At 46.3% G+C, this 19,432-nt stretch overlaps 1 protein-coding gene across 3 annotated transcripts in view; it reads right to left on the reverse strand.

Annotated features, from left to right (window-relative positions):
- The window catches only part of LOC148517699 (uncharacterized), a 93,483-nt gene that overhangs the window by 14,362 nt on the left and 59,689 nt on the right, over positions 1–19,432 (reverse strand). For 2 of the 3 annotated variants that reach the window (XM_088478359.1, XM_088478360.1), the window contains one exon: positions 10,432–10,553. In XM_088478359.1, the coding sequence (XP_088334485.1) occupies positions 10,432–10,553 (122 nt within the window). Of the gene's footprint in view, positions 1–10,431; positions 10,554–19,145; positions 19,192–19,432 lie in introns of those variants that run through there. The other variant, XM_088478361.1, reaches the window with a different exon arrangement.

Here is a 19,432-nt window from a genome sequence, read left to right on the forward strand (position 1 = left end):
ACAGTATGAAGGGTCTGTAAGAAAAAGATGCCTCCACATGCAACTCTGATCTGAGTGCTGCATCTGAAGACGCAGCATCGGATCGTTGTCGCAATGGTCGCATACATCGGCCATCTGAGTAGGCCGAAGCTTGCTTAGACTGGCTGCCGAAACGCCTCTGCCGGAGCCAGGACATCTGTGTCCAAGAAAGCAGAGCCTGGCATCAGCACACCTATAAAATGGGACGACAGGCCCCATGTTTTGTAGAATGGTCCAGGTTGCCGGGAGGCAGAAACGTTATAATCACTACCTAACAAGTCCCAACAGACCCACATACATAATAGTACTATAAACATCAGGCTCTATGGTAACAATATAGACCATATATGATATTTACATATGGCACATAACACATCTCCTTATTGTAACACTAAAATAAAGATCCACAAAAGGATCTGTTAAGGAGTATATTAAACAGAACCTTAAGCTGTGTACAAACTTGGATAAATCAACAAAAATGATAAATTGCAACAGTGTTATTTGAGAAGTAATAATAATTAAAGAGACTCACACTGGCATTGAAACTTATCCTAGGAGAGGCCAAGATTGTTTTTGTTTGACAGATAGTAAGACCACAATAATCCACCTCTCACTGTGTGGAATTATTTTTACTCAAATCATGACATTTGTCAAGCCATCTGTAGCATTTGTAAAGTCAAAGTAAGTAGAGGTAGGGACATTAACCATCTAGGAACCTCCTCCCTGTTATGTGAATTGCAGCAAAGTCCTACCAGCAGTCTAGCATCAAATAGCTTGCTTCTCTCACCTAGATTCCAGCTGAGGCAATTCCCACCACTAATATCTTTATCATCCAAGTCCTCATTAATCATTTATGATTTGTGGTGGTTTTCCAAGTGTCAGTGAAGCAACTCCCTCTGCTTCTCATGACAATGCAAGACCTTATCACTCAGAGTGTAGAAGAGGTGTAAAATAATGAAAACCACTAAGGCAGTAGAACAAACTGTGTATTCAGAAACAGAATAGTCACAAATCACTGAGGAAAGTCTGTGGGGTAAATTTACTAAGATTCAAGATTGGTAGAGATGCCAATCTCAGGTGAGCTTAGGACTGATTTTCATCTCGCAAATTTACTAAAGGCAAAGTTAGATGAGTTAGAGAAAGATTTCTCTCTTCTCACTTGTAAAACTCAGGTGAGATCGCAAACTCGAATCAACTCACCATCAGGACAACTCAGAAGTACTTTTCACCTAAAAGATACATCTCTCAAATTTACCAAGAATCGGGATGACAAGCTCGGGTGAGATTGGAGCAAACTCTCTGCCAAACTCACTTTACAAATCATTGGGATTTGTGTATGTTTCTGCCTGTAAATAGTTTAAATAGGGTTAATTTAAAAAAAAATGACATAGGGTCCCCCCCAAGAAGCCTAACCAGCCCTGGACTTGCCAGCCAGTCCTGGTTCAGAAAATTATGGGGAACAAAACAAATAGGGTTCCACCATAATTTAGGAACCAACAGCAGGCTGTGGGGATATAGGGGCAAAAAAATTACGTAGGTGTCCCCCTATATTTAAAACCAGCACCGGACCCAGATAGACCGGGGCGTAATGCCACAGCCAGGAAACCCTATCACTGGGTCTTCAGGGCCAAAGCATTAACACCCCAAGCCGGTCAGCCCAAGCCAGGGATCTCAGGAGAGTTGGAGACCCCCCCAAGAAGGGGTACCCCCTCTCCTGGTGACCCAGGCTTAAGCTGAAGCCCGGGGCTCTTTCCCGCACCCCTGGAGCGGTGGGTACTGGGTTATAATGTTGTATATAATTCTAAACTATTGTACTTTACAGTGGAACTACAAGTGACAGCATGCCTGCCCTTTGGCACTTGTGGAACTCATTTCTGGAACCAGGACTGGCTGACAAGTCTGGGGCTAGTTAGACTTTTTTGGGGGGCCCTACGTCATTTTTTTAAATTAATTTGACCCATTTTTACAGGTACAGGACACAAGCAGCTTACACATATCTCACTGATATGTGCAGTCTGTTTGCTCGGGAGAGTTAGGCAGAGAGAAAACTCTGCAATTTTGGGTGAGTAATCTCCTGAAAAACATGCTACTTGGGGGAGATATCTCATTCTGCTTCACCATCGGCCAACTCAATTAGGAAAAAATCGCCTGATGGTACATTTGAGAGATGAAAAGTGAATAAATCACCCGAGTTTTGGCGAGTTCCAGTGAGATTAATCTCAATGAAAATCGGATCAATTTCGATTCTTAGTAAACTTACCCCTAAGTGTGTCCACGAGTGCAATGCATGAGCCTGACCTTTCTGATACTGTAGTATTCACAGAGAAACTGCCTTCCACCATTTCTGCCCCCCTCTGCAAATGTGGGGATGAGCAGCACAAATATAGCTGATGACATAGAAATTGAGGATGCCACCGAGGTAGTGCAAGTGGATGAGGGGAATATTTGTGGAGCTGACACCGGAGCTAATGAGGATGTTGAGGATGAGAATGCTGTTGCTTGTGTAAGTCAGGCACCAGTGGAAGTAGCTCTTGGCCACGATAAGAAGAAGGCCATTGTCATGCCTGGGCATAGGACCAACAAATACACCTCTTATGTGTGGAATTATTTTTACACAAATCTTGACATCTGTAGCGTTTGTGAAACCACGGTAAGTGGAGGTAGGGACATTAACCATCTAGGAACCTCCTACCTGTTATGTTAATTGCAGTGAACTCATGTAAAGTCCTTGGAAAAATCTGAAATCTCTGATTCAACAATAACAAGCAGTCCAGCATCAACTGGCTCGCTTCTCTCACCTTAATCCTAGCTCAGGCAATCTCCAACACTAACATCTTTATCATCCATCTCTTCATTACTTGTTAATTACTAGGTTGACCTTTTGCAAAGCCTAACTGACTCTTCCCCTACAGGCCTCAGAAGAATCATTCTGGCCTAGGACTGATGCTGCTGCTGGGGGTAAATTTTCATCCCAAAAGGGGACCAAGATGATTAATAGTACTAGTTTCAATTTCAAACAACAGTTGACTTTCAAACAATCCTTTGCAAGAGTAAGATGGAAGAGAAAAGAGCTATGGGTATATGCAGCATATTTAATATATTTCCATAGAAACGTCAAGTATATTTGATACATATGACAAATAAAAGCCAACTAATTGAGGATCAAATAATTAAAATATTCCATAGCCGGTCTATTCAGTGCGAGTAGAAGAAGTTATGTTCATTCTACTTGTGCACTTTTTTTGGATTGAGGTATATCCCTTTGAAGAATAAATACACAGTCACTGGATATAGTAAACAAAGAAGTAATATTCCGGTATAAGTCCAGCAAAGTAGGGTGCCGTATTGATCCTGTTGGCAAAAAGCTCTGACCACAGTCGTGTGGGAGGATGGCAGCAGGGCCGGATTTACCATTATGCATCCTAGATGCCCGCCTAGGGCCCGTCAGCTTTCAATGGGCCCGTGACCGGGCCCCATACCACTCTAAATCCGGCCCTGGAGTGACCTGTTCAACTTGTGCTGTGTTTTTGAAGTTGAACTGCTGCACTACTGGCACACACACAGCAGTAGCAGCAGCAGCATGGTCCAGGGCCCTGCCCCTAGCATCTAGCCGGCCCCTTCTAACCAATCCCCAAGCAGCCTGCTTCCCACCTGCACTCGTGCAGCCATCCTCCTCCTTCATTACAGCCTCCCCCGGAGTATAACAAGCAGCCCTCCTCCCCCCTCCGCAGTATAGCGACCAGCCTTCCGCTGCCCCCCCACAGTATAGTATTCCCTTCCACCTCCCCCCACCACAGTATAGCAAGCTGCCGCCCCCCTCAGTATAGCACACAGCCTTCTGCCGCCACCCCTCCGCAGTATAGAAAGACATCCTCATGCAGCATCAACCACCTTCCCCCTGCAGTGTAGCCAAGCTGCCTCCCTTGGCTCCGACCACTTTCCCCCCCCTACGGTGTAGCAAGCAGCCACCTCCAACTCTTCCTCCCGCTGGATGTGGGAACCGCGGGAGACACTGCCCGACTCATTATTCCACCCACTAAGTGAGCTCAGCTTGGTAAGTTTGACTGAAAAAAAAAAACTTATGGTGTTAAATATCCCAGCACACAGCTCTGTATGTATGTTTGTGTGTGTGTATTGTATGTGTGTGTAATTTTTTTAAATATATATACATATATATATATTGTATATACATATACACTGTATATATATATATATATATATATATATATATATAAATAACAATTCATGGAAAAATCGCACATAATTTAGTCAACAATTGGGTGCAGGGTCAATAGATCTCCATACAAAAAACACTTAACTGTATCCATAGAAACAGGCAAGATAGACCAGCACACCAGCCTTGTAGCAAAAGTTAATCCATTTTCCAGTGTTTTTTATATATATATATATATATATATATATATATATATATATACACACACAGTATATATAGACACTATGGGGCATATCCAATTATCATTGTCACGCTGGACGGGATTCAATTAGCGGGGATTCCAAGCGCGGGTGTTCCTGAGACCCCGTGCGCGAGTCCCCGCTGTTTGACTTTACCTCGGAAAATCAGCATGAGGCCGCACTCTTCGGCCTCGCGCGAGAGGGTAATACACACTGATTCTGCAGTTCTCGCAGAATCAGTGTGTTCTCGCGCAGGAGTCCCGGTCTAATGACGCGGGGAAATAGCTATTTCATCGAATAGCTAAACCCCGAGTTGCAGGACTTTTGCCTGTCAATTAGCCGCGGGAGAAATCCCGCGGCTAATTGGATATGCCCCTATGTGTCTATATATACTGTATACATTATATGTATAATATATAGATATATATATATATATAAAATGTATGTACATATACACTGTCTATATACATATATATACACATACATACTAGGGGTGAGCGGGTTCGGATTTCTGAAATCCGAACCCCCCCGATCCCCCCCGATCCGAGGCCGATCCGAGTCAGGCTCGACTTTTCCCGCCTGACTCGGATCTGAAATCGAGGCAAAACGTCATCATCCCGCCTTCCGGGTCTCGCGGGTTTTGGATCCTATATAAGTTACCCGCGTCGGCGCCATTTTCTCACTCGGCTGTGGACAGTGAAGAGGGAGGGTGGGAGTTAGGGCTGGCTGGGCTGTGTAGTGTAGTGTAGTGCAGAGTAGTGTTGTGCTGTGCTGTGCTGCGCTGTGCTGCTGTTGTCCACTACTTCAAAGTCCATAGGGGCTGGCTGTGTTGTGCTGTGCTGCTGTTGTTAATAGGGGCTGTGTCCATTACTTCAAAGTCCATAGGGGCTGGCTGGACTGTGTTGTGCAGTCAGTTCTCCATAGGGGCTGTGTCCACTCCAAAGTCCTGTGCAGTGTCCCAGTCCAAAAGGGGTGCTGTAGTGTTGTCCAGGGGGTGCTCTGTCCATCAGGGGTGCTCCCCCCAAGTGCTAAAAAAATAATATATTTTCTGTGTTTGTGAATTGTGTGCGCAGTAGCCGCACGTGCATCAACAAAGTAGTGCCAAGCGTGCGCCTGTGTCATAAGTAAAGGGCCGGCTGGCTTGACCGTTAAAGGGTGCTGTAACCCCCAAAGTACACTCCAGTCCAAACCAAAAAAAAATATATTTTCTGTGTTTGTGAATTGTGTGCGCAGTAGCCGCACGTGCATCAACAAAGTAGTGCCAAGCGTGCGCCTGTGTCATAAGTAAAGGGCCGGCTGGCTTGACCGTTAAAGGGTGCTGTAACCCCCAAAGTACACTCCAGTCCAAACCAAAAAAATATATATTTTCTGTGTTTGTGAATTGTGTGCGCAGTAGCCGCACGTGCATCAACAAAGTAGTGCCAAGCGTGCGCCTGTGTCATAAGTAAAGGGCCGGCTGGCTTGACCGTTAAAGGGTGCTGTAACCCCCAAAGTACACTCCAAACCAAAAAAATATATATTTTCTGTGTTTGTGAATTGTGTGCGCAGTAGCCGCACGTGCATCAACAAAGGAGCAGCGCCAAGCGTGCGCCTGTATCCCATAAGTAAAGAGCCGGCTGGCTCATTTCTTAAAGGCTGGTGTAACCCACAAAGTGCTCTACTTTCCAGCAAAAATAAAAAAATATTTTCTGTGTTTAGCCGCACGTATATATCAAATCGATATAACATAAATGGAGGACCAAACTTTCTCCGATAAAAATAAAATAGAGAAAGATCAAGAACCACTTCCTCCTAGTGCTGAAGCTGCTGCCACTAGTCATGACATAGACGATAACATGCCATCAACGTCGTCTGCCAAGGCCGATGCCCAATGCCATAATAGAGGGCACATACAATCCCAAATGACAAAGTTCAGGAAAATGACCTTGAAAAAAACATTTAAATCAGCTGAAGAGAAACGTAAACTTGCCAATATGCCATTTACGACACGGAGTGGCAAGGAACGGCTAAGGTCGATCCCTAGTATGTTCATGACTAGTGGTTCAGCTTCACATGACGATGGAAGCCCTCCTCCCACTAAAAGAATCAAAAGAGTTAAGCTGGCAAAAGCACAGCGAAGAACTGTAATTTCTACGAAGATATCACAAATCCCCAAGGAGAGTCCAAGTGTGGTGGTGGTTGCGATGCCTGACCTTCCCAGCACTGGACGGGAAGAGGTGGCTCTTTCCACCATTTGCACGCCCCCTGCAAGTGCTAAAAGGAGCACCCACAGTCCACTTGCTGATATGCAAATTGAAGATGTCACTGCTGAAGTACAACAGGATGAGGATAAAGTGTAGCTGGCGCTGAGGAGGAAGTTGGTGAGGAGGATTCTGATGGTGATGTGGTTTGTTTAAATCAGGCTCCGGGGGAGACAGTTGTTGTCCGTGGGATGAAAAAGCCCATCACGGTCATGCCTGGGCAGAAGACCAAACATTCCACCTCTTTGGTCTGGCAATATTTCTATCCAAATCCGGACAACAACTGTCTTGCCATATGTACCATATGTAAAGGTGAAATAAGTAGGGGTAGGGACGTCAACCACCTAGGAACATCCTCCCTTATACGGCACCTGCAGCGGGTTCATAAAAAGTTACTGTCAAGTTCAGAAACTTTGGCTAAGACTGTAAGCAGTCCAGGGACACCTAAATCCCGTTGTCCTGTTGTATCCAAGCGCCTGCAAACCACACCGTCAACTCCCTCCTCGTCAATTTCCTCCTTAGTCAGGATCGGAAGTAGTCCTGCAGGCCATGTCACTGGCATGACTGACTCTCCTATCCGGGATTCCTCCGGAGGATCCTGCATTGCTACGCCTACTGCTGCCGCTGCTGCTGTTGCTGCTGCTGGGAGTCGTTCATCATCCCAGAGAGGAAGTAGGAACACCACTACTTTTACTAAACAATTGACCCTCCAACAGTCCTTAGCGAGGAGGATGAAGTACGACAGCAGTCATCCTGAAGCAAAACGTATAACTGAGGCCTTGACTGCTATGTTGGTGTTAGATGTGCGTCCGGTATCCGCCATTAGTGCAGTGGGATTTAGACAATTGATGGAGGTAGTGTGTCCCCGGTTCCAAATCCCGTCTAGATTCCACTTCACTAGGCAGGCGATACCGAGACTGTACAGAAACGTCAGAAAAAGTGTCCTCAGTGTCCTGAAAAATGCTGTTGTACCCAATGTCCACTTAACCACGGACATGTGGACAAGTGGAACAGGGCAGACTAAGGACTATATGACTGTGACAGCCCACTGGGTAGATGTATCACCTTACGCAGCAACAGCAGCAGCGTCACCAGTAGCAGCATCTCAGAAACGCCAGCTCGTTCCAAGGCAGGCTACGCTGTGTATCACCGGTTTCAGTAAGAGGCACACCGCCGACAACCTCTTAGAGAAACTGAGGGAAATCATCGCCCAGTGGCTTACCCCACTTAGACTCTCCTGGGGATTTGTGATATCTGACAACGCCACCAATATTGTGCGGGCATTACATCTGGGCAAATTCCAGCACGTCCCATGTTTTGCTCACACAATAAACTTGGTGGTGCAGAATTTTCTGAAAAGCGACAGGGGCGTGCAGGAGACGCTTTGGGTGGCCCGAAAAATTTCTGGCCACTTTCGCCATTCAGCGACTGCGTGCCGAAGACTGGAGCGCCAGCAAACACTCTTGAACCTGACCCGCCATCACCTGAAGCAAGAGGTTGTGACGCGGTGGAACTCAACCCTCTATATGCTTCAGAGGATGGAGGAGCAGCAAAAGGCCATACAAGCCTATACATCCACCTATTACATAGGCAAAGGAGGGGGTATGCACCTGACTCAAGCGCAGTGGAGAATGATTTCCGTGTTGTGCAAGGTTCTCCAGCCCTTCGAACTTGCCACACGTGAAGTCAGTTCAGACACTGCCAGCTTGAGTCAGGTCATTCCCCTCATCAGGCTTTTGCAGAAGCAGCTGGAGAAAGTGAAGGAGGAGCTAAGACGGAGCGATTCCGCTCGGCATGTGGGACTTGTGGATGAAGCCCTTCATTCGCTTTGCCAGGATTCCAGGGTGGTCAATCTGTTGAAATCAGACCACTACATTTTGGCCACCGTGCTCGATCCTAGGTTTAAAGCCTATGTGGTGTCTCTCTTTCCGGCCGACACAAGCCTGCAGAGGTGCAAAGACCTGCTGGTGAACACACTGTCAGCTGAAGCGGAACGTGACACGTCAACAGCTCCTTCTTCATTTTCTCCCGCAACTGGGGCTGCCAGGAAAAAACTTAGGTATCCTAAGCAACCCGCTGGCGGTGATGCAGGGCAGGCAGGACCAAGTTTGGACATCTGGTCCGGACTGAAGGACCTGGCAACAATTTCTGACATGTCTACTGTCACTGCATATGATACTGTCACCATTGACAGAATGGTGGAGGATTACATCGGTGACAGCATCCAAGTAGGCATGTCAGACAGTCCATACCTGTACTGGCAGGAAAAAGAGGCAATTTGGAGGCCCCTGTACAAACTGGCTCTATTTTACCTGAGTTGCCCCCCCTCCAGTGTGTACTCCGAAAGAGTGTTTAGTGCAGCCGGGAACCTTGTCAGCGAAAGGCGTAGAAGGTTGCTTCCACAGAATGTGGAGAAGATGATGTTCATCAAAATGAATTATCAGCTCTTCCAGGGAGACCAGCCTCCAGAACGTACAGAGGGACCTGTGGTGGTGGATTCAAGTGGGGACGAGTTAATACTTTGTGAGGGTGAGGATGTACACACTGAAGAGGGTGAGGAATCGGTGGATGAGGAGGATGAGGATGACATCTTGCCTCCGTAGAGCCAGTTTGTGCAGGGACAGATTAATTGCCAGCTTGTTTTGTGGGGGCCCAAACGAACCAATCATTTCATCCACAGTTGTGTGGCAGACCCTGGCGCTGAAATGATTCATTTGTTAAAGTGTGCATGTCCTGTTTATACAACATAAGGGTGGGTGGGAGGGCCCAAGGACAATTCCATCTTGCACCTCTTTTTTGTCTTTGCATTATGTGCAGTTTGGGGCCTAGTTTTTCAAACTGCCATCCTGTCTGCCACTGCAGTATCACGCCTAGATGGGTCACGTGTTTGTGCCGCCCACTCGTGTTGCTTAGCATAGTCATCCAGCTACCTCGGTGCAACCTTTTGGACATAAAAACACTATTGTGAGGTGTGAGGTGTTCAGAATAGACTGGAAATGAGTGGAAAAAAATGGCGTCCTCCCCCCCAAAAAAAGAGCAACCAGCCCCGGGCATTAGTGACCCAGTGCTGGGTGTGCTTAAATACAGGGGACAAACGACATAGGGGTCCCCTGTACTTAAACACAACCAGCACCGGGCTAGTCAGAACCAGAGCTGGTTGCCAAAATACGGGGGACAAACGACGTAGGGGTCCCCTGTACTTAAACACAACCAGCACCGGGCTAGTCAGAACCAGAGCTGGTTGCCAAAATACGGGGGACAAACGACGTAGGGGTCCCCCGTATTCTGCGCAACCAGCTCTGGGCTCTGATCCGGTCCTGGTTCTGGAAATACAGGGGAAAAAAATGAGTAGGGTTCCCTACTCACAGCATATGCGAGTGTCCATGATGATGGCTTGCGACGGAGACCCTGCGGCAGGCATGCGCACGTCATCTGTTCACTAGTGTAGCGAGAACCTGGGGGCTGCCCAGCATCTCAGAGGTGCCGCAAGGTTCCGCCACAATTTCCGATGCTCCGCCCCTTTTATGCAAAGCTCCGCCCCCTATGTCAATTGTCCCTCCTTACGAAGCTTAAAACTTGGGATGCATGTATACGCATGGGCCCCTACCACTGCATTCCCCTGGTGGGCCCTCCATGCCCCAGTCCGACACTGTATACTGGTCTTCTTATGATATATCTGGAGGTCCTGCACACCAAGAATGATATCAGTGTAACCAGTCCCCGGAATGCACCTGCTAAGGACCCCAGCGGTCACACTTACTCTGTAATTTTGTCTCTGATGTAAAAAACTACTTTCTGTAAATCGACTCCTGTAAGGCAGGTTCCTGACTGCATATAAGTCCAGAGAACGAACAGAACAAAGAAGCCGGACCTCTTCTGTACCTGCAATGACATCAGACACATTTTCTGGAACCCGGTTTATGAACAATTTACATGGCAGGTATATATACAAAACTGATAAGGTATTAGAAAGGAACCAATGGATTAAGTATAACTAATTGTTCCTTGGCCTGATTCAGTGATGGACATTAATGCACAACCGTACACAAGCTGCTGTGCAATACCGTCCAGCTAAAAGGCCAATGCTGCAGAGGTGACTGAAGAGAAGAGACGTCTCCTGTCAGCATCTGAGGTCGTAGCCTAGGATCACGATCGCGAGCCTCAGCTGACCACAGGTTGGCTGGCTCCTGGCTGCTTGCGAGGCCAGGGGGTCTGCATCCATGGATACAGGGCCAGGCATCAGCACTCCCGCACTGCCGTTACCATCTCCGCCCCTGCACGACCCCCCCAAACGCTTCTATCTGCCAATCAGGCAGAGGCTTGGGGTAACTGGGTGCCAGATAGCAGGTCCTGTTCTGCACATGCTCAGACCAGTAGCCATCGGGTACATCTCTGAATCAGGCCCATGGATTGTAAACTCCACTGGGGTAGGGACTGACACGAATGGCCAAATATTACGGGTACGGGATCCCGATGGCCGGATGCTGATAGTCAGAATACAGACGGCTGCATCTCGACAGTCAGAATCCCGACAGAATTTAATAAGTAACCCTAATCCTTACCCTAACTCCAGTGGCGTCACAAGGGGGGGTGTGGAGGGTGCGGGCCAGCACTGGGTGACACCATCTGAGGGGGTGACACCAAAATAGCAGAGCTGCTCTGCTCTTTTGGTGTCACCCCGTCGGATGGTGTCACCAAAAAGCCAGAACCTGGAGAGTTGCAGGGGACAGACTGTGGGCTGCCCCAGCAGCTGCTGGAGCACTGGGTAAGCTCACTGTGTGCCGATAAATGGGGGGCAGGAATGCCCCAAGATTGGCACACATAAGGGGCATGGCTTCGCACCAGGTGTCACCCAGGTAAGTGACGCCTCTGGCTAAGTGTTCCCCTAACCCACCTTTCCCGCAACCTAACCATAGGCAAACGCAAGGGGGTTTCCGGTAGCCTAGAAACCCCCTCCCCAGCCCACACCATGATGACCACAATATAAATAGCATATAATACTAAAGTTGCATGTTTTCGAAATACACCAACTAGGAGACCTGGAAAACACGTTAGTGCATCGGGTCCATTTTTTAATTTTGCCAAGACCCCTGGATGCTACGGAGACTAGCACGAGGATAGAGGTGAGTATAGGATCTTTATTCCAGGTACTCCAAATGGATTCTACTAGAGAAGGGGACCGACCAGCTGGGCACAGGTAAGTATGTGTGAGTGAGGTAGGTAGGTGCGTTATAAAGTTTTACTTTAGACGGTATGTGTGTACTGTGTTTTTTTAACTATTTATTTTACAGTGGAGTTATGGGTGCCGGCCGCCTGCTGGCACTTGTAGTTCCACAAGTGCCAAAGGGCAGGCATGCTGGCTCCTGTAGTTCCACTGTAAAATACAATAGTTTAGAATTATATACAACATTATTACCCCAGTACCCACTGCTCCAGGGGTGCGGGAAAGAGCCCCGGGTTTCAGCCTAAGTCTGGGTCACCGGGAGATCCCTGGCTTGGGCTGACCGGTTTGGGGTGTTAATGCTTTGGCCCTGAAGACCCAGTGATAACGTTTCCTGGCTGTGGCATTACACCTCGATCGGTTTGGGTCCGGTGCTGGTTTTAATTATAGGGACCCCTACGCATTTTTTCCCCCTATATTTAAAACCAGGACTAACCCTGCAGCCAGATGCTAGTTGCTAAACTATGGTGGAGCCCTACACGTTTTTTTTTCCACATAATTTTAGGAACCAGGACTGGCTGAGCAGTCCGGGGCTGGTTATGTATTTTTTGGGGGGACTCTACATCATTTATTAACACTTATTTAACAGATAGACCACACATGCAGCCTTCACATATCTCACTGATATGTGCAGGCTGCTTGCTCTGGAGAGTTTTGCAGAGAGAAGACACTGCAATCTCGGTTGAGTAATCTCATCTAAACTTGCTACTTGGGGGAGAAATCTCGATCTGCTTCACCATCGGCCATCTCACTCTCAGCTAACCTCACTTAGTTCTTAGTAAATTTTATTTATTATTTATTACAAGTTATTTATATAGCACACACATTTTCTGCATCGCTTTACAGAGAGTATTTGGCCATTCACATCAGTCCCTGCCCCAGTGGAGCTTACACTCTATGGCCCTGATTCAGAGCCGGACGCTCTGACCAGAGCGCTTGCTCTGAATCAGGGCCCACCTCCATAAATATGGAGCGTCCTCCTGGACGCTCGTATAGCTGTGGGTCACCACCCACAGCCTATACGAGCGTGCAGGATGATGGTCACGATGGTCTTGACCATTGCGACCATCGCCAGTGCGAGCAGAAGCTTGCGGTTGAGTTTCTCAACCGCAAGGCCAGGAGTGATTTTGGCTCTATCAGAGCCAAAATCACTCCCACTGACATCACTAGTGATGTCAGTGGGGCCGGCTTCTGACGGTAGGCGTTCCCTTGGGAACGCCTCCGTCTGGCAGGCACGCCCCTGGCACGCCCACCAAAGGGGGCGTGCTGTCAATCAACTTCGACAGCACGCCCCCTTTGATCAGACACAACGAGCGAAGGAAAGTCCTTCGCTCGTCGTGTCTCGCGCATGCGCACAACGGAGCTCCCTCTGTCGTGCGCATGCGCAGTGCACACCATCGACCCACTTGCGAGCGGACAGCCGCTCGCGAGTGGGTCTGAATCAGGCCCTATATTCCCTACCACATGTACATGCACTTACACACTAGGGTTAATTTGTGTTGGGAGCCAATTAACCTACCAGTATATTTTTGGAGTGTGGGAGGAAACCAGAGTACCCGGGGAAAACCCACGCAAGCACAGTGAGAATATACAAACTCCACACAGTTAGGGCCGTGGTGGGAATCAAACCCATGACCTCAGTGCTGTTTTTGACACAGTTGTCCTTTTGGGGGGGGGCTGACCCAAGGGTTCTGAGTGGTTTCCCCCTGTTTGCACCCCAAAATAAAAATGTTGCACTTCTTTTCTCCTGCTATTCAGAGGCAAATCTTTTTCGCCTATTACATTGCATTGACTTTCCGCATAGGCGGAAAACCTGCTAGAATTGAATTTGGAGATAAGTTCCAACCCTACTTTTTTAGCGGAAACCGGCTTTTCGCTTCTAATTGAATACGGCCCAAAGCCTGTAAAGTGACAGTTAGGAACTGAGTGGCTGGTTCTTTATCATTCTCTAATTTATCTCTTTTCACATCTTAAATACATATCCCCCGTAATGTGAACCTGAAGCACTGTATGGTATATAATGTGTATCTGAAGTTCAATGTGGCATATAATGTGAACTGGGGGCAAAGTGTGGCATATAATGTTAACCTAGGGCACTGTATGGTATATATTGTGAACCTGGGGTACAGTGTGGCATATAATGTGAATATAATGTGAACTGGGGGCAAACTGTGACATATAGGGCTCTATTTATTAACATTATTTTGACTAAAATAAAGTGAAAAAGGGTGTTTTGTGTTTTCACACCCTTTTCACATTATTTTAGTATCACCTATAGTTATTAGAGGGCAATTGGAGTAGAATTCGTAAAATTCTACTCCAACCCCTAAGTATCACTTATTTTTAGTAAAGCAGATCGCATTTCCCATAACTGTAATGGGAAATGTGATCTGACCAAAGTTACTAAACATAAAATGTAAAAAAATACCGGGGAAAGCCCTGTGACAATAACGCCACCTGGAGGTGGCGTTCTCCAGGGTCTCCCCCGGTTACCGGACTCCTGCTCCGCTCTAACCGGGAGAGCAGAGCCGGGAGTCGGTCCCTGTAATCAGCTGTGTGGTCTAAATAGACCGCAAGCTGTTTACTGTAAAAAAAAGAAAAAAAAAATAGTAAAAAAGAAATTGACTTACCTGACTCCAGGGACCGGTGATCGGGCCTCCGGTGATCACTCCCCTCCGGTCAGCTGGTCTCCCATAGTGCACTGCTGCCCGGTCATCAGGTGATCGGGTCCCAGTGCAGTATGGGAGATCACTTGACCGGAGGCATGGAGAACATCACTGGAGGCCCGGATCATGCAGGTAAGTGTAATTAAGGGAGAGGGGGGTTGCGGGGGAGGGGAGAGGGGGTCCCGGGGGTCCGCGATAGCGGGGGGCAGGGGGTAGCAGCGGCGACCGGTCGGCGCATGCGCGGACACTTAGTCACAGTATTTTTTGTGAAAATACCGTGATAAGGCTCCAAAGGGGATTCACATGGACAGAGCTTTATCGCAAGCTCTGTCCCTGCAAGGGATTTGTAGTAAATCCCTGTGATATTGCCTGAATTCGCAATGCGAATTCAGTCGTTAATATCACACTACAATCTGCGTTCAATATGCGGATTGTAGTAAATAGAGTCCATAATGTGAACCTGTGGCACTGCATGGTGTATAATGTACACCTGGGGTACAGTGTGGCATATAATATGAACTGGAGGCCAGTGAGGTGAATGGCTGGGGAGGCACCGGCTAGTATCAAAGCCTGATTTACAGATACATATATGAACCCGAGGATACCTGTGGGCATTATACAAAGGTGCAGCAGTATACAGTGCTGGAAAATGTGGTGAGTTTTGATCAGGGATGTGTGGAAAAGGTAGACAGGGGAGGCAGTGCCTCACCTGCCATGCACTTTTTACTCCAGAGTTTTGACTATAACAATGATTAGAATAATACAAAGAAGATATTTATAATTTTTTCTTACATTTTTTCTTATAATTTTTATAGTCAAAACTCTGGAGTATACCCATTTATGGCAGGAAAGGCTCTGCCTCAACTGACCCCACTTTGGTGGAGGCTCAGTGTTGCATATAATGTAAACTGAGGGCACTGCATGGCATATCATGTGAATTAGGGTCACTATGTGGTATACAATGTGAACTGGACCTCAGTGTGGCATATTACTATATGTCAACTGGGGGCACAGTGTGGAATATAATGCAAACTGGGGGCACAGTGTGGAATATAATGCAAACTGGGGGCACAGTGTGGAATATAATATAATAATTTTAGTGACATTAAAAAGACATCATTTGCACCGTGCAGGGTGTCATTTCATTTATGTTTCTATTATAGCTTCATAAACTTTGTCATTTTCTTTACTTTAACTCTGTAACTACTGGGAAGGGATGCTGTCAGGTCCGATTAGACCCATATAACTAGATGACATATCATCTGGGATGACTGAGTACTGAATGAAAAGTAATATATACTGTGTGTAGAAGCGTGTTGAATTGTAAAGAGTACACAGGTCTGGAGACAGAAGAGATTAAAATGTGTATTGCTTCACCTCCTGTATTATCTATAAGGTCATATCTATAGGGGATGATGAGTATCAGTAGGTTATATAGGGTGTCTCTTAATTTATTACAGTAGTTCTATTATTGGATTGTGGGCTGGCCGTTTCGATGCTAACATTAGCATATTTTCGCAGCAGATCTGCGTGCGTGAGCACAGCCACAATCCTTAGTGAATCAGGCCCAGTGTCCCTAATTTGCATAGACTGTATCCAGAAGTCTTCAGTGATTCTAATCTGCATACAGTAGATTTATTTAGATTTCTTTGGTATTCTCAATCTGTATAAACAGCAATTCTTTAGTATTCCTAGTTTGCATAAATTGTACCCATAATCCTATAGTGTTTCTAATTTGAATAAAGGCCCTCATTCAGAGCCACTCGCTAGCGGCAGTACGCTCGTTCCGAGCGATGTTCGCACATCTGCGCATGCGTACGGATCGTTATACGCATGCGCGAACCAGTCAGTGCGGCCGAAATTCATGTGCTCGCAATATAGCGAATGCCTGCTATTTTGAGTGACAGAATGAGGCGTATGTGGGTGGTAACAGGGGAAGGTGCTTGAAAATGAGGAGTGGAGATCCGAACGCAGGCGTGCTTAAAGGTCAAAACGGGCGTTTTATGGGTGTGCATAATTAATACAGCAGCGTCATTGACTACGTCACTGGGTTATTTTATAGTCAGAACTGCTCGCAAGATTGTGGTAGCAAAAACCAACCACAAGAATAGCGAGCAGTTCATACGCTGGTCGATGTACTCGATTAATCTAATAAATAGCGGACATGACGTACGGTGCGAGCGGCCAGGGGGCGTTTTTAACAAATAAACGAGCGTATGTTTTGCTCGCTCGTTCAGACTTAGAGGTGTGAACAGACTGCAATTTGCGAACGGATCATTTGAATAGCCACCCCTTGTTTTTGAACGAACGACCGCAAATAGCGAACGGCTCTGAATCAGGCCCAAAGTTAATTCACGTCAGTACAAAGATCGCCTTGATAGCGAAAGAAATTGTTGAACACTAGGTCCCTATTTAAAGTTAAGATTGTGGAAAGCAATTGGTGGGTAAACCATTGTTAGAATGAGACTATTGATAGGTGAATTATTGATTGTTTGATTTCCTTGATTGACATCATTCTTATTATAGAGATGGACATTACAAGTCCACCATCAAAACTTTTGATGTTGTGGTAAATAACCAGTGCATCCAAAGTAATTCATGGAAAAAAATATTCATGTGATATATGCATGTGCAAAAGACCGCACATAGGGCCTGATTCAGAGCCGGACGCTATTTGCGCTCGCTCGTTCCGAAAAAGGGTCTGGATATTTAAATTGAGCGCTCGCTCTTTGCGGTCTGTTGATGCCTCTATGTCTGAGCGAGCGAACGAAACATGCACTCGCTATTTTGTAAAGACGCCCCCTGGCCGCTCGCATCATACGTCATCTCCGCTATTTATTAGATTAATTGAGTACATCGAAAGGCGTATGAACTGCTCGCCAAGTGACGTGGTCGATGACGCTGCTTTGTTAATTATGCACACCCTTAAAACGCCCGTTTTGACCGTTTGGCACGCCTGCATTCGGATCTCCACTCCCCGTTTTCAAGCACCTTCCCCTGTTACCACCCACAAACGCCTCCATCTGTCACTCAAATTAGCAGACACTCGCTATTTTGCGAGCACACGATTTCCGACCGCACTGACTGGTTGGCGCATGCGCATTACGACCCATACGCATGCACAGATGTGCGAACATCGCTCGGAGCGAACGAGCGGCCACTTACGAGCAACTCTGAATCAGGCCCATACTCAATACATAAGTGGCTTCCCATTGGAAGTGCTTTCTGCTAAGAGCAGTTTGGGCTAGCAGAAGGGATGGCCATCGGTGGGGTATCCATCATTGGCACACAAACCATCTATGTTGAACTATCGATGCTTTGGACCCCTAGATGGCGACCGCTGTGGGGGAACATGGTGGGCCAGTAAAAAAAACAGGGGTGGGGCTTAGCAGTGACAGGGGGCATGGCTAAGCTCCGCCCCATCCAGAAAAAAACATCGGCTCCCACTTGTTCATTCATTGATGGCTAAGAACCATTGGCTCTAATTAATATTCAACATTGGTCATAAACCATTGATGATTTCAAATCATTGATTGTCGATGGCCATCCCTAACTGGCAGTCCCAGGGGAGAAAACTTCTCCCCCTGGCACTGACCGTCCAGGTATAACTAGAGAACACTTCTAATGGGAACTTGGAAGCCTGCCAGGTGCCACTGCACGGACTAGGAGACTGGGGGCTCTGGTGGATTTTACTAGGGAAGGGAGGGTGGAGCCCTGCAGTCCCTAGGTAAAATTCACCACTGATGCACACCATGTCCTTATGCCATAAAATCAGTGCCAGATTAACAAGATGGCATCTGGGGAGATCTCCCACATGTAGCACTATGGCATAATGTGATCTGGGGTTTTTGTATGGCATAATGTGAACTGGGGGCACTACAGTGTGTATAACACATGTGTGGTGCTGGCAGTATTTGCACATTATACTTTTTATAAGCATAGTATAGCATGATGACAATATTATTGGTAGGGGCCCCCACAAATTAATTGCCCTGGGGACCCCACAAACCTTAACCCAGCCCTGCCTAAGGTTGTATTTTGGAATACAGTATTTATACAATCTGCAAATATATAAAGTTAATTTTACCCCTTTTAAATGGACATTTCATATTGATCGGTAACACATTTTCCTGTAATTTATCTCCAAACTCAATCATATAAGGTTTATATAATTGTTATTGGTACCAGAATAACAACTATCAATAAGACATAGCAAGAGGCGTCTGATTTATGCTTTAGTGTGTGTGAGCAGTACATCTACTGTAAATCTAAGCAATATGTATACAGTACACAAGCCCATAGATACTGCTGGTAGTCTCTAAGCTTCATATCAGAACATAGAGCAGCAACTCTAATATGTCACAGTCTCACTGTTCACTATATTCTAAAATAACTTATTTAACATTTGTCATTCAGATTTAATAAAAAATAATAAATTATAATATATTTGCTCTTTGGACCCCTAAAATAAATTATGTACATGAGTAAAATTAAATCAAAATTTAGTAGGGACTTTTTGTTCTAATTATAATTTCACTGCCCTACAAATTACATCATAACTTATTGCAGTTATATAAAAACACTTACCTGCAACATCATTGTGAATCAGTTCAGCCTGACCCTCACAATAGTGTGTAATGATAGAAGTGAGCATTGCCCGGTCTGAGTTACAGTATTTATACACTGTACAGGACCAATGGAATCCCATATTGATATAACTTGTTTACTTATTAAAGCATTATTTCTCGAAAATGAGCTTAGTTTTTCGACACTCTGTAGAACTCAAGCCAAGTTACAAAGAACTCTCCAAATAGTCAAAAGTTAAACACACAAAAAACCTGGCGCCAATCACCTAGTCTTTGCAATCACCTGAT

Source organism: Taudactylus pleione, unplaced genomic scaffold (assembly GCF_031769625.1).
Source record: "Taudactylus pleione unplaced genomic scaffold, aTauple2 ptg000212l, whole genome shotgun sequence".
NCBI classification, from domain to species: domain Eukaryota; kingdom Metazoa; phylum Chordata; class Amphibia; order Anura; family Myobatrachidae; genus Taudactylus; species Taudactylus pleione.